The 15,218-nt window shown below is 31.8% G+C and overlaps 2 protein-coding genes across 7 annotated transcripts; one reads left to right on the top strand and one right to left on the bottom strand.

The window, feature by feature from the left end:
• Positions 1 to 1,165: 1,165 nt before the first annotated feature.
• On the top strand, positions 1,166 to 2,825 carry LOC100256554 (uncharacterized). 2 transcript variants are annotated; one of them, XM_002272326.4, is made up of 3 exons: positions 1,166 to 1,531; positions 1,772 to 1,836; positions 2,142 to 2,825. In XM_002272326.4, the coding sequence occupies exons 2-3, from the start codon at positions 1,798 to 1,800 to the stop codon at positions 2,637 to 2,639; spliced, it is 537 nt and encodes a 178-aa protein (XP_002272362.1). In that variant the 5' UTR covers positions 1,166 to 1,531; positions 1,772 to 1,797; the 3' UTR covers positions 2,640 to 2,825. The 2 variants fall into 2 exon arrangements, with proteins under 2 accessions (XP_002272362.1, XP_002272316.1); XM_002272280.5 differs by lacking the exon at positions 1,772 to 1,836 and having other exon boundaries at positions 1,167 to 1,531.
• Positions 2,826 to 7,372: 4,547 nt separating this feature from the next.
• LOC100261802 (aldehyde dehydrogenase family 7 member B4) lies at positions 7,373 to 15,032 on the bottom strand. Of its 5 annotated transcripts, none has more exons than XM_019222040.2 (16): positions 14,883 to 15,032; positions 14,491 to 14,627; positions 14,040 to 14,126; positions 13,782 to 13,913; positions 12,878 to 12,953; positions 12,695 to 12,717; positions 12,542 to 12,605; positions 10,964 to 11,009; positions 10,097 to 10,277; positions 9,390 to 9,566; positions 9,129 to 9,299; positions 8,639 to 8,776; positions 8,461 to 8,558; positions 8,080 to 8,196; positions 7,808 to 7,875; positions 7,373 to 7,705 (listed from the first exon to the last, which is right to left on the bottom strand). In XM_019222040.2, the coding sequence occupies exons 2-15, from the start codon at positions 14,623 to 14,625 to the stop codon at positions 7,842 to 7,844; spliced, it is 1,479 nt and encodes a 492-aa protein (XP_019077585.1). In that variant the 5' UTR covers positions 14,626 to 14,627; positions 14,883 to 15,032; the 3' UTR covers positions 7,373 to 7,705; positions 7,808 to 7,841. The 5 variants fall into 5 exon arrangements, with proteins under 5 accessions (XP_019077585.1, XP_019077586.1, XP_019077588.1 ...); XM_019222041.2 differs by having other exon boundaries at positions 7,803 to 7,875; XM_019222043.2 differs by having other exon boundaries at positions 8,080 to 8,136; positions 14,883 to 15,031.
• Between the last annotated feature and the right edge of the window lie 186 nt (positions 15,033 to 15,218).

A 15,218-nucleotide genomic window follows, 5' to 3' on the forward strand; every position in this document is an offset into this window, starting at 1 on the left:
TCTCGTGCATAAGAAATTTTTTCTTATATCCAATGTAAGATATTATAATTACTTTCTTATATACAAACACCCCCACATTACAGTACGGATTTGGTTTTGATATTATTTGTAATAATTTATTTTTAATTATGTAAATATTATTCATTTAAGGTTCAATGTGCCCTTATACATGTAGGAATATAATTTTTTTTGCTCATTGGCATATCATGTGTAATTTTATTTCTAACATTTTTCATGTTTAATTTTTTCTTTTTTTATAGAAAGAGAGCGATGATGTGATATAGTCATAATTTTTTATAAAATCTCCTATTTTAAAAAATACAAACAAAATTTTAAACATTCTTTAAAAAAATACTTTATTTAATTTTGTGGAAAATATTCTCTTAAAATTTAATTCTGTTTTTGTACATAGTTGAATACTGTTAATTTCAGTATTTATTTTGATATCTCAGATCGAATATAGTTTATAAAATTGCTTCTAAGCCATCGAAAAAAGCAATGTAACAAAGATTTTCCTAATAAGATTAAATCCTTTTTATTCAATCACTTGTTTTTTTCTATATTGAAATGATTAAAATTGAAAAGGACAATCACATTACTTAATTCAAAATAAAGGAATATAATAATATTATTTCAATATAAAGATTTTTTTTTTAAATTTCTATTTTTAGAGAACTCTAAAATAAATAGGAAATAATTTAAAATCTCATTAAAAAATTATTTTTTTTTTTCCAAAATGGTAAATGAATATTCTTGTTTTGTGCTAATATCCACCGAATACGAGATTTTCTTTTTCTGAAACCTTTCTCCAAAACTAAATAAATAAATAAATAAAATGGGAAACCGTCTTGAAAGCTGTATCGTACACGTTGGTGGAACACACTAGGCGGGCCGAGATTGGTCGTAGAATGGGAAAATTTCCGAACAGCACATCTTGGCTAAGACTCTGAACAAAACATGATAATGCTGAGCTGGCAATCATTATTCTACGGCCAGAAATGAGTGCCAGCACTGCGCGGACGTGGAATTAAAAAAAAAAAATTACTATCTCCAAACCCACCAATCATTGGAGACTTTGCAAAAGCCAAACAATCGAACATCTCTATATCTATATACATATATATATATATATATATATATATATATATATATATATATATATATATATTCTCTCTCTCTAGACGCTTCACTTTTCAGAGCCAAACACCAATTAATTTTCTTTCTGATTCTCAGCTTCTCTCGCTCTGATTTTCAGTTTGTTTTATTTGTGGAAGTGGTGTTGGATCTCTGGAATTTTTTATTTTTGTGTTTTTTTGAGAGATTGATCTGTTGGCTGATTGATTGGAGTTGTTGTGAGGTGTTTTTTTTTTCCCTGAAATGTCTTTGATGTGTGAGGTTTTTGACATCGGAGAAGCGAAGGTTGAAGGAGAGTGGGAGAAGGAGAGATAGCGTCGAGAAGAAGAGTGAAAGAAGCAGAGTTAAAGCGAGAAAGAGAGAGAAAATTTTGATTTGTTTGGATTCGCTTCTTCTGGTAATTTTCTTGTAAAAAAATCTCCATTGATTGTTTTGTTTTTCAGTTTTTTCATTTTTGAGACGAATAATGCTGTTTAACTGGAAAAGCTTCTTCCAAGTGATTCTTTGAAGTTTGAATAGGCAAATAGCCTTGATTTTTATGAAATCGGTTGTTTTACCAGTGAAAATATCCGAGAAACAAATCGGAGTGGCTCTTTTGCTGATTTAGTGTTTTTCTTACGAGTTTTGATTATCGCAGAGTTTGCTAGAAAATCAAGGCGCTGTATGGTTCCATTTCCAGAGAAACCAAGTTTGTCAGAAGAGGTTGGGAGGAGAAGAATGAAATATGTTAGAGTTTTACTATTTCTGGAAATCGTTTTCCAAGAACACCGAAAAAGCACATCAGTTTTCCACGTCTCCCTTTCCAAAACAGCTTTCAAAAACTGTTACCAAAAGGTGTTGGCCTTCTGATTGTAGAATGCTGTTTTAGAAAACCAAACTCGACGCGCCAAAAGTATAAGAAGTGTTTTCCCAAACATAAAAACAAGAAACAAAAGATTCGAATTTGGATTTTCGAAATCAAAATTTTATATCATGTATTTATTTATATACTTCGGTATTGTTCTTAGGTTTTCCAGGAACGGATGTCTGCAACAGTGATCAACACACCAATACTAATAGTGATGTCGGCGCAAGAAGCTTCAACCAAGATCATTTCACAAATCGAGGTGGAATTCGCAAAATGCGATTGCTGCGGACTCACCGAGGAATGCACGCCTGAGTACATCGAGACGGTTCGAGAGCGATACAATGGGAGATGGATATGCGGCTTGTGCTCCGAGGCGGTGAAGGAAGAGATGATTCAGATGAAGAGGTTCCAGAGGCTGATAAGCACCGAAGAAGCCGTGGACCAGCACATGAACTTCTGCAAAAACTTCAGGTCCTCGAGTCCGCCGTCGAACCCCACCTTCCACCTCATCTCCGCCATGCGTCAGCTTCTCCGTCGAAGCTTGGATTCTCCCAGAGCTTTGAGGTCGACGCCGAATAGTCCAGTGAGGCAGAGCCAAGAGATTCCGCGTCCGGCGCTGACTCGATCGGAAAGCTGCTTTCCGACGTTGTCTGGCTGATTAATTTAGTGGCGATATGAAGAAGGAAGGTAAATGGCTATGAAGAATAAAACAGTTGTAAACAGCGAAAAGTTTTATCTCAATTGTGAAAAAAAAAATATAAAATATTAAAAAAAACAAACTGGTTTTATGATTTAGAACTTGTTCATGTTCCTAGAATTTAAATTTATAACCTTTTTTTCTCTATTTTTTTTCTTTTGTAATTTTCTGCATAAAATAAGTGGGTCAGTGATATTTAATTATTTTAAGAAAAATGATAGGCTTCTCATGATTGATATGACAAAGGAAAAAATAAAAAGGGAAATTTAATAATATTTTTTGAACAATTTTTTAGGAATCAAGTAATTGAATTTAGAAAAAAAAATTTCCTCTCAATTATTTCCAATATTCTGTTTGGGATTCAAATATTAGCGGAAGATTATACAATAAAAAATTATTTTTTATTTTAAAAAGTAAAAAAACTAATTTTAAAAAACACTTCAAATACACCCCAAATTCATTCAAAAGCACAAAATAGCAAGAATTATCCCCCTCTTTGGTCCGTCAATTTCAGGAATTTAAACCCAACAAAGGAGACTTTTGCCATGGAGGAGATTCGATGCAACGTGGAGTGTGTACTTTTGGTTCTCATTCGGTCTACTGGGCATTCAATGAATTTTCCAGGTGTTATTCTGCGATTTAAAGTGTATGGAATTTGTCTAATGGAGGATGATAGGAAATCTAACTTTCGATTCTCGTTTCATTATTGAGGGGGTTCGGCACTTTCTTTTTGGGATTCTCCAAGTGTAGTGTTTCTTGGAAGTACGAATCCCCCATATCTTACAAATTTTGCTCCCTTCACTCGCTTGGGAACAATGGATTATTAGTGCCTAATTTTGCCTCCAATAGAGAAGAAGATGCAGTTAAGCTAAAGACTAGGGAAAGAGTCTCTGAATAATCCTAATAATTGGCAAAAAAAAAAGGAAAAAAAAAGAAGTTCATAGAATTGAATTGAGGTGGACGTGGCCACCACCACCTTGTGCATGTGATGATGGATGGAAATGGGGTTGGTGAATGGTGGGCGCACGACCTTACTAGATGAATTATGATTAATCGGTTGAAAAAATAAAAATAAGTGACCTTACAAAAACAATTGTAAACAAAAGAAAAAAAAAAAAAAAAGAAACACCTAGGATTATAGATAGAGACACAATAATATAATACATGATTATTATTATCATTATCATCATTGTTTCAATTTTTTTTTCAACATCTACAAATCGATTCGACATTTTATATATATTTTGAGAAAAATATGAAAGAAAAAAAATAGAAAGAAAAAGTAAAATAAAAAAAAGTAAGTTTAAATTTAATAAATTAATTTATATACTACTTTAAATTTATTTTTACTTTTTAAATAAAAATTAAATAAATTAAAAATATATAAATTTCTTGTTAATTTTAATTATATTTGATATTCTTTTATAAAACCATACATAAAAAAAAAAATTCTTATCAATTTATTTTTCTTTAATAAAATTTTGAAACTAAGCATAGCATTTAATATATTTTTTAATTATATAAAATATTTTACTTAATTTTATTTAAATATTTATAAAATAAACACGAGTCATTATATATATATATATATATATAATATTGAAGTGCATACTCTATTCCAAAGCTTTTTCATGGTGATTTTTTTTTGTTTTTGGGTTATTTTAATTTCTTTAAAGGGATCTCAGTGGCACAAATAGAGAGAGTGACAGCAAAGATTTGAGGTTGATTAGTTAATAGGAGTCAGAGCTGCACTTAATTTGTTTTTTTCTTTTTGCTGTAAAGTAGCTTCTGGAAATGATGGTGAAGTGGATCACTGGTTGCAGCGGCCAAAAGTTTTTAAAATTTTTATTTAAAATTTTTTATTAAAAATTCGTTCTCATTAAGGAATAAAAAGTAATGAAAAATAAAAAATAAAAATAAAATTTAACATTTATAAAGTGAGCAAATGATGAAATAAGTCAGTACAAAATGGGTGGCTATAAAAAAAATAAAAATAAAAATAAATTATTGTTCAAAATGGGGTCACCTGCAACCACAAAAACTTTGGACTCATCTGCATCACCAAGCTCATAATTCTCACCACAGATTCTCGTACTGCAAAAACAAATTCTCACATCAGAAAAGGCCAAAACCAAAATAAAAACGAAATGACCTTTTGTAATCATGCCTGTTTGGTGTACCCAACATTGAATCCATTTCTTTAATCTCAATTTAAATGCTTTTCACTTTGGCAGAGAACTGGACTTAAACCAAACAGATCTAAATTCTCACGAACCAAACACCCCCAAGAAAGCAAATTTTCTAGCCAGCTAATATGATGTAGAATATAATACTTGGCAATTAACTGTCATAATCTTTGAAAATGGAGGTTTTCCTTTTATAAAATAAATAAATAAATATATGTACACTACTTCCTTATACAAGTGTGTAGAAACTTCCAACAATTATAAGACTTTGTTTCTCCTACCTTCCTTGAAAATCACTTCACCTAACCAACCCAATAATGGAGCTCTGATTTTTCAGACTGTTCACACCCATCTTCAATCTCCTAAATTATACAAGTATACATTAAAAATTTATTCATGTGATTCATTCATCCTTTGTCTTATTTGAATTATGTGATTGGACATAAATGTATTCACATGGGGGAAGTTATATTGACTTTGAAAATTTCAAGGAAAAGAAAAAATTTATAATTTTTTTTATATGAGAAATCTTTAATGAGAAGAGAGTTTAATTAATGAGGAATGCATTTATCTTGACTTTTCTTATATTCGTTGAAGAAAAATAAAGTAGAATGAAAATTATAATAAATTAAAAGTGAGTTTGAAGGTATTTTTACTTAAATTATTTTTAATGGTCGTGTGTTCTCAAAAACCACTATGAATAATTTTTTCAAATTATACCAAGCTTCTAATTTCTTTTCAATTTTTAGGTTAAAAACGTTTTTTAAAATCATTATCAAATAAATTATAAGATTTAGAATATGTTGATAGTGATGATAGAAAGTATTTTTAGTATTTTTAATAGATGAAATTTTTTAAGTATTATAAATATTAGAAACATTTTTTAAAATTACTATCAAACATATTTTTAGTTTTATTTTTAAAACGAGTTAGAAAAGTAAAAAAAAAGAAAAAAAAAAGTGAAAATAATAAATAAATAAATAAAATTCTTAATAAATATTTTATACCTGTTTACTCAAATTTATTTATTTTATTTTACATAAATAAATAATCATCTTTGTAATTTTTTATTTTATATAAATCAATTAAAAAAAAGATTTCTTTCTAATTTTATTTCTTTTTCTAATACTTTTCATGATCAAGCCAGCCATAACCAAAAAACCCTAAAAAAAAAGTAAAATTCTAATAAATAACACCAATAAGATGGAAAGCTTATCTAGTTATCCTTTTAACAAAGATTCTACCTTGAGAATTTCTTGAAAATTCTCATCCCCCAAGTCAAAAAAAGCCTAGAAACTCCTTATCCCTCTTATCCTCCTGTGATTTTCTTCATCTCTACTCATTATACCCAATAGAATTTTCCTAAATTGATATTTTCTTTTTCCCTTTTGGTATGTGGAATTGAATTAGAAGACTTTCTCGAAAATGAGGGCAAAGGGGGGAAGCATCATCTATATTTGATTATACGTCAAGTCCTCTGAATTAATCTTCAAGTAATAATGATAACAATACCAAGTTGGAGGAAGGTGTGTAGAATATACACAATTGCAGTTTGAACCAAATCTCCATTTATTTTAACTAATATTATTTCAAATTATTTAATGCCAATTATAAGGTATAGGCAGGCGTAAACGGAAATTTTTTTAGACAAGAAGAAAGGTCCTACTTGCTTTATGATCTGACAATTTTAGATATTTAATTGAAAAAGGTGGCTCAATAACGTAGCCTCTACTGGCCAAAGCAGTGGTTGGTGACGTTATATAAATAGAAACAGACATTATCAATGTTCACAAAGGCTATGCCCATTTAGGAAATTCATGGACTCTCACTTCCTAAAATCAAACAATTTGTGCCAAACCGATATCATTAAGGAAAATGGGCAGATTATGGTATGGTTTATAAATGTACTTGTTGGGTACCTATAGAAAATGCACTACTAATTAGATGATGTTACGGGATCTTTTGTTCTTAATTATCAGGGTACCTTAACATTTTCCTTAAAATTTAAAAAATAAAATATCAACTTCATCCTTGAAAATACGTGGTTACTAAAAGAGGGCAAATGCTCCATTTTGGTGGCTGATGCCAACAATCTTTTCAAGAGACCATACCAAATAGGGTAACTGATAACTGACTAAAAAAACAATGCATTTATTTTGCTCATTAGGAGCCCCATCTCACAGGGCACTGCCACGGTCAGCTTGAGAGTGTGGCGGCTGTGGCCTTTAACATTTGGCCTACTCAAGGGCCGTGATAGCGCATAATGCAGAGATACAGAAGAGAGGAGGTAGTGACGTACCAATAAAATCTCTGACTCTAATAGAAAGTAGGATTCGATCCCAAAGTCCCTTTTCCAGGGATCATTTCAGAGTGGAGTCACTCGAGAGCATGACCTCACAAAATGGAGGGATACGAGGAGGTTACAAGTGTAAAGTTGGGTTTGATAATAATTTAAAAAAAAATAAAACTCTATTTCAAAACTTAAAATATTTTTAATTAGTTTTTAAAAATAATTTTTATTAGTTTCAATAATGGCCCGAATCGAACCAGGACCGGACACTCTCCTACACATCATGACATTCGTTCTAACCAATTGGGCACCTTAACGGGCTGCTTGGATGGAGATTTTCAGGGAAATGCAAACTAATACACCAAGAGAAAGCTATATTTGGTGTGATTTTTCTTTGTTTTATTGTTGGCTCTTATTTAGAAACAGAAGGGATCAGTACAAACTCAGTTTCACACTAATGAATTCTCTGGCCAAAGCTCTATTAAGAACAACTGAAACCACCAAGGCAGACAATGTGGCTCTGGCCGGGGTTGCAGAGAAGCTGTTGGCCCCTACATACAGAAAACAGAGATAAGCCATAAATGCTACAACTAATAATATATAATAAAAAATGTCTGGAAAGTTGAAGATAATAAAAGCACAAAGTACCTTACCATAGGCATATCTACAAGCAAAAAATCATTCCTGTCAAAATGATGATTCATCTCCGTAGTTGATTGTACTGTCAAAATGTTACTTGGGTATCAATGTGAAATGTAGATGATAACGAAAGCTTGAAAAAGAAAGGAAAAAAAAAAAAAGAATGAGCTAGGAAAATTTGGACACTCCAACAATATAAGAGACTGACAGTAGCTTAAAATATCAAAAGAAGGATGAGAAATGTGAGTATCGACTCGGCTAAGAGAATCAACAAGACTAGCTTTACCATATTGTGCGCCGCGTGTATTGTTCCCATGAGTCACTTCCTGCTCCACCGCGGCCCCTTGTAGGTAAGTTTACATTGACAATGCCACAGTCAATTCCAAGCGACCTGTTAGTATGTCTTACAATGAATGTTAAGGCTTTCGTTCCCTGAAATTTTGAGTGGTTCTTATATTGGTAATTTCATTCACACTTTTTTTGCCAGTAAAACAATTAAATTAGAATTTTTGGACATTTTTGAAGGTAATTTGATTTTTATTTATTTATATATATTTACTATATCAAAGGCCATCAGGAGAGCCTCAGTCAAGTATTGCTCTCATTCAAAGTGAAAAAGAATTTAATTGCCTCATAAAAACGAGTAATAAATTACTGAAACACGCACCTAATCCCTGGGACGACAAGATGAGGCTTGCGGGTGAAGATAGAATTACTTGATCCTGGGGAGATGGAGTTGTTTATTTGCATTGCCTCTTCAAAAGTCTGCATAAAGAGTTTAGTTTTAAGGAATGAGAAAGTGTGAATACATGTATAAACTAATACTTGAATCATGAAGAGGCTACCGTAAACTTGATAACATAAAGAACTGGAACAAACAATTCTTCTTTCACAACATCTGCATTTGGAGAAATCTCAACAATGGTGGGCCGCACAAAATTTCCCACAGTGCTCACTACATCACCTATAAAGACCTTCCCTCCCTGCAAAACATCAGTGACTGGAGTTACTGATTTACTGATAAAGATGAAATAATCAATGCCCAATGCAAGATTTTGATAAAAACGGCAATGAAATAGTTGCAGGGCAATCTTGTAATGGTATGTAGAAATCAATATGTACAAGCCCCAGGATGGAACTAAAGGAGCTTCACATCTCAGAATCATTTAGATAGCTCAGAGCTAATGGAACTTGAAGAACTTGGGAAAAGAAAGTCTCCATCTGTATATTGTTGTGAATACCCAGTTATATGTAAATTCAAAACCTTTGTCACATTAGGGAGGAAAAAACTTGACAGTTTAAAACATTGGTTGAGGTACAAGAGAGAGTACATACCTGAGACTTGATTTTCTGCATCACCGTCCGGAAGTTCCTCTTTAAGGCTTTGGTATGTAATGGCCCAAGTAACGTACCTGTCTTTAATGGATCTCCCATGCCAATGGTAACAAGTGTGTATTCTAGAAGTAGTCGCTCAATTACTAGTTCATATATAGTTTCTTGAATAAACTACGGTACAAGCAAATAAAAAATTTAGCTTCAAGATTGGCCTCTGTCACCATATAAAATTTCAGTCAAAGGTAAAAGATTTTTGAATACCAGCCTGTGACATGTTATGCGGCATTGACCAGCTATGCCAACAGCATCAAGCAGAACAGCTTGAACAACTAGCGGAATATCAGCATCACCCATGACAGTTATGGCATTATTCCCACTTAATTCAAGCAAACATTTACCAAATCTATCATTCACCCTCTGTTGAACCATTAGCCCCACCTGTAGTTGGGCATAAACAGCAGTGAATCGAATGCAGATTGAACTATTTCAATTGCATAATTTAATTGCAGATCGAAGTTGGAAAATGTGTAGCCCAGTAGAAATGAACAAGTACACATAAAATTGTCATGGGGATTGGTCTCTTGGATCAAAATAGGCATGAAGATTTTCAGTGTCTCAGAACCAGAAGTATATAGATATTCCACAACTAACAGGGGCAAGAGAATGGTTTATATCTCAAGCTGACGCATGAAGAAAGGTTTCTGTTTTATCTTTTCCTCACTTTGAAATTTTATCAATGGAAATTTAAGAAATATTCTCATATGAACATCCAAAATATATCTTTTCAAACAGAAGTAGCTTAAGATATCAGAAGGGTAAATACAGATCTGATAGTACCAAGTGAAGCAAGCCTGTGGTTTGATATTCCTCGAGAAAAAGATGCATTTATATTGCGAGTTGCAAGAATGAATGAATAATCAAATGACTTTTGAAAACAAATCCATAAACAAAAACATCATAGAGATTACCTTGGAAGTTCCTGTGAATGAAACTAGCGGTATGCGTTTATCCTCTGCCATTGCTTGACCAATTGGAGCACCCCCACAAAAGGAAGTGAAAATTGCACCTGGTAAATTGTTGTTCTTTAAAACCCCAGCTACCAACTTTGTAATTGCAATGGTCACCAAAGGTGTTGTTCGAGAACCTTTCCTGCGATTCATTGCATAGAAGGAATTAGTCATGTTCGAATATGAGTATGCATTGAGATATGCACAGAAAGGCAAAATGGGGTTATATAACATAGCAGAAATGGCATATTATGGACTGATGTACCAAGGGAAGACACAAAAAGAAGCCTCCCAGGGTTGACCTCTTTTTCTTTAAAAATACATTCTTAATCTTCAACTGTTCCTATACATAATAAAAACTACACCTTCAAGTTTCTTTACTTGTTTGCTACAAACAATACAAACTGGACGAGGCACCCAGATAGTTTCTCTAAGTTCAAGGTCATGTTAGAAGCTGATTCATAGTCCAGAGACCACAGTTAATGCCAGATTTATTACAATTTACAAGCAATCCAATTATAATATGCAGGAACGGAGAAGGAAGATTTTCCAGACTGGAACCATTGGCTCCATAAAAAGGTGTAGGCATCTTTTATAGAGGTGCATAATAGATAAGAGTGCTTTATTTTTGGACGTGTAGAAATGATATCTTGCATTAACAGGAAGTAGACAGGAATTGGTCTATCAATGCATTAATAAATCAATGAAACATGAAAGGCACTATTGAGAAAAAATGATTCATAAGTTCGTGCAACCAATATAGAAAAAAAAACCTTTAAAGACAATGAAAAAGTAGAAAATGAGTTATGAGTCAGAATCAAAGGTTACCAGACAACACAATTACCAGTGACTAGTGCCATGCAAGCATTCCGACCTAAAGAAACACATTACATAAAGATAATATAAGAAGGTGGAAGGGAGTTCATTTTATTTTTCAATGAAAAATCTGCTGAAAATGTTCTATTTGATACATCAACTAAAGTTAAATATCAAACATACTTCAAAGATAAATATTTTGGTTTGTACAAAGATAAACCATTTTCTAATGCAAAATTCAAAATTTTATTAAATTATGCTATATTTTAAACTGATTAAGTATAAAGCTTAATCCTATTTTTATCATTATTGATAGTCAAATTGTCTGAAAAATAGTTAACTCTGGAAAAAAGTGTCCATACCAACTATTAATAGGGAGAGAAAGATCCTAATAAGTAATAACAGACATATTAAATGAAATGGATATATAGATTTGTTTGCTAATTGCTTTTCTAAAGAAGAAAATATAAAATACGTTTGATAATTAGTTTTTTGTTTTTAAAAAATAGAAAATAGAATATTTAATTTTTGAAAATATCTTTTATTTGTTTTCACTTGGTTTTTTTTTATGGTTGTTTTAAAAAATAATTATATAAAATGGAGAATAATTAAAAATAAAATACTACATATAAAAGTTATTTTTAAAATATATCTATAAATATAAAAATATAAAAATTATTTAAAATTATTTTATAAATCTATTTTTTTAGAACTACTAATTTAAAAAATACTTCAAAAATAGAATCTTAGTTATGTCTCTTCTTTATCCAAACATTGAACTTACTCTTTTAATGAAAAATGCAAAACAAAGCATCTCAACCATAAAGATTGGGGCAACACTTGAATCAGTATTTATTTGCATAAAAATAACACTTAGTGGATCTATGTAAGTATAATCCTTGCACAAGCTATCCAGAAAAGTATATGTACTTTTAGTACCATGCATTTTGCCTGCTTTCAGAGTAATGCTTGCTTCACAAACACTTCATAGGCATAATATAAATAACTGTGGCCAAGATGGAAGCAATATCTTGGCATTGCTAATTGTCCCCATTGATTTGTGGGTCAAGAACTCAATTGGGTAGGGTTCTTAAAGTTTAAGTTCTTTTGAAAATAGATCCGAAAAATAGTTATTTAAAACAATTATTTAAACTTATTCTTTAATGTTTTACAAAATATAAATCTATTTGAGAATTTCAAATATTTTTAACTTGTCTTTAATAGAAATAATATTTATATATATTACTTTATTGTTTTAATCATTCTTCATATTTTTGTATAATTATTTTTTAAAATAGTTATAAAAACTTAAGTGAAAACGGTGAAAAACAAGTAAAAAATATATATTTTAAAATATCATGTTTTTTATTTTATTTTTAAGAACATAAAATTGTTTTCTATTTTTTAATTATCAAATGTGATTTTTTTTTTTAAAAAAAAGAATAGAAAATTATTTTTGAAAAACAGATCACATAATACAAAATAAAAGGAAGGAAACAACCCCCTCTAATGACCTTACTCTGAATTTAATTCACATATCAAGCTCCCAAGTATCAAATTAAATTCATGCAAATCACGAATGAAACTCACCGAGAACAGCACATGGAAAATTGAAAGGTGTAATTACACCAACCACTCCGAAAGGATTACGTAGCTGCAATAGACAACATGCACAAAATGTCAGCAGTAGTATGACCCATATACATATCTAGCCAAGTCCAGAAGCAGAAACATGCGGCACACCTGCAATGTTACATGATTTTGACCTGTAGACGAATTAAACAAAGTTATTCCAGGGCTTACTTGGGACTGAAAAGGAAATTCCAATCTCATGTGATGATTGTTCGAAAGTAAAGGCAGTTGGATCAAAGATAATATTGATCACTAAATATATATTTCAGCAATGGTATCAATGTGTAAACTCACGCTCATGTCTGATTGATGCATTTAGATTCAGTTTCTCACTTAACCCCGCGGCATAATCACACATGTCAATAACTTCCTGCAAACAATGGCGCGGCTGGAGTTGGATTCATAAATTTCAATTGTAGACTACTAAGGTTTTCTTCCAGCACGGGTTTCCATTCACATTGTCCAAAAACAAATATTCACAGGAAAAAAAAAAGAAAGAAATGTAACAATTAATATGATAAACGCAATTAATATTTACTCCAAAAGGCAATAATAATAATAATAATAATAAAAATAATAATGTTGAGTACACACGGGAGTCTATGAAATTGTTAATGTAAACATATTAAAGGAAGAATATAAAAATAAAGCAAATCATACTAAAAGATATATAACATTCTAACATGGTTCAATCAATGATAAAGAGAATTATGAGTTATTTTGTCCACCCGGTTACATTGTAGTGAGCCATTTTCCTTACATCTATATCCCATTTTTTTCTTATAAATTTTTTCCATTAAAACTTAAAATATTTATAAAGATATTTTCGCTAGCTTTCCTTATTTATAGATTTTAAGTGGTTTTCACATTTCTATTTTCATTCATAATTCGGGCCAAAAGACATGCCGCTGAAACAATCAAATTAGGATTTTTGTGCATTTTTAATTTAATCCTAAATTTTTTTGAACAGACAGAGAAAAAAAGGCCATAAAAGTTGGATTGTTACTTCATCCAATGAATTATGCTTTTGATCCACAACATCACATGAAGGGATGAGATATTTCCAATGTGCAATTCTTTCTAACTAATACATATTTATTTCAATAGCTAATCATTTAGCGGGGAGTCAGTTGACGTTCATATCCGACAAATAATTAATAAACAATTTTACTGCTAATTGACAAGTGATAAAACAAACCTGAACCTCCCCAATTCCTGCCACTAATATCTTTCCCACCTCAAGTGACACAAGCCGACCGAATAGCTGGAGTTTGGCTCTCAAAGCATCACCTATCTGTCTAACAATCTCGCATCTCTTACTTACCGGAGTCTGAGACAGTAAATGCAGCATATGCATTATGAGTTGTAATACTATGTAAGATATTCCAGAAGGCATATTTAAAAAGGAATAAAAAAAAATCTAGAAAGCAATAAATCTCAAAGATGATGATCTCACTTTCATCCATAGCTTGGCTGCTTTACTGCAAGCTTGGATGCCTTCCTCATAATCTTCAATGGAACCCTCCGTAACCGCAGCAATTGTCTGAATCAACAAGATGTGTGATATCTTCATCAATCCATCTAATATTTTGATTTTTTTTTTTTCTGAAAGTTTTTGTCCACAATTTCCATGTCTCGGTACTAATTTCAGCCCTTTTTCTCGATCCTAATTTTCAAATAGCAATTATTTTTCAATGCTTATAAGTTATAACATAAATTTTCTTTTTCTATTTTAATTTCAAGATTCATTCGTAATTTGCAGTTCTTTAAACAAATTTAGAAGAACAATGAAAATACACGAATCAACTGAAACCATGATCATTTCACTACGAATCGAACAGAGTTTAATTTCTCGGATTTTGGATTAAATTCCAGAAAACAAAAGATGAATGGAACAGGATCTGAACCTCATTGTCTACAGGATTCACAGAGGTGACCATCGAGCTGCTGCGGCCCTTCCACTTGCCATTGACGTAATAGCCTGGATGGACGACGCTGAGATCGATCTCACTCAAAAACATGTACTCGCTCCTCGCGAACATATCTGCACATTCAACGATCATCCCACAGTCGACTTCAGGATCAGAACTCACAAATCAAAAATCAAAATCGATTAAAAAATTCACCATCTGAAAGCGAAGAAAACCAAAGAAACCGAAAGAAACTCCAAGTTGTGACGATACTAGGCTCAGCTGACACCCAAAACAAGCAGTTTCTTTCATGTTTCCTACAGTTTCTCAGCCTTCAAACAGATTAAAAGAGTTCGTTAGGTATGAAGAGAGAGGAAAGAGCAACGAACTGTGAATTGAAGAGAGATTGGGAGCATAGAGAGAGGCGAGGAGCTTAGAGCAGTGGAGCAATGCAGACTTGCTGCTTTAAGCGCTGATTAGTCAGTTATGAGTTAGAGGAGTCGTTAGAAGTTTGTTACAGAGGAGCTTTTCTGTTACACAGGAGTTCTTATGATCACAAACACTCGCATGTCACATTCTGAAAGAGAACAATTGACTCAACCTTTAGCCAAAATTCTTTTTACAATTTTCTTGTGTGTTTTCTTCTCTTTAACTCTTTCAAAAATCTTTATTGGAACTTGTTGTACAAACAGAAGGCCTTGTATCACTTGTTATCCTAATAGAAG

This window comes from Vitis vinifera, chromosome 9, assembly GCF_030704535.1.
Source record: "Vitis vinifera cultivar Pinot Noir 40024 chromosome 9, ASM3070453v1".
NCBI classification, from domain to species: domain Eukaryota; kingdom Viridiplantae; phylum Streptophyta; class Magnoliopsida; order Vitales; family Vitaceae; genus Vitis; species Vitis vinifera.

Excerpts from the sequence above, each read along its gene's own strand:
- LOC100256554 (XM_002272326.4), top strand. The coding sequence starts at position 1,798 with ATGGTTCCATTTCCAGAGAAACCAAGTTTGTCAGAAGAG. Across the intron at positions 1,837-2,141 it reads AACCAAGTTTGTCAGAAGAG|GTTTTCCAGGAACGGATGTC; the intron begins GTTGGGAGGAGA and ends TATTGTTCTTAG.
- LOC100261802 (XM_019222040.2), bottom strand. The coding sequence starts at position 14,625 with ATGTTCGCGAGGAGCGAGTACATGTTTTTGAGTGAGATCGATCTCAGC. Across the intron at positions 12,718-12,877 it reads TGCATCAATCAGACATGAGC|GTCAAAATCATGTAACATTG; the intron begins GTGAGTTTACAC and ends ATTCGTCTACAG. Across the intron at positions 9,567-10,096 it reads CATTCACAGGAACTTCCAAG|GTGGGGCTAATGGTTCAACA; the intron begins GTAATCTCTATG and ends GCCCAACTACAG.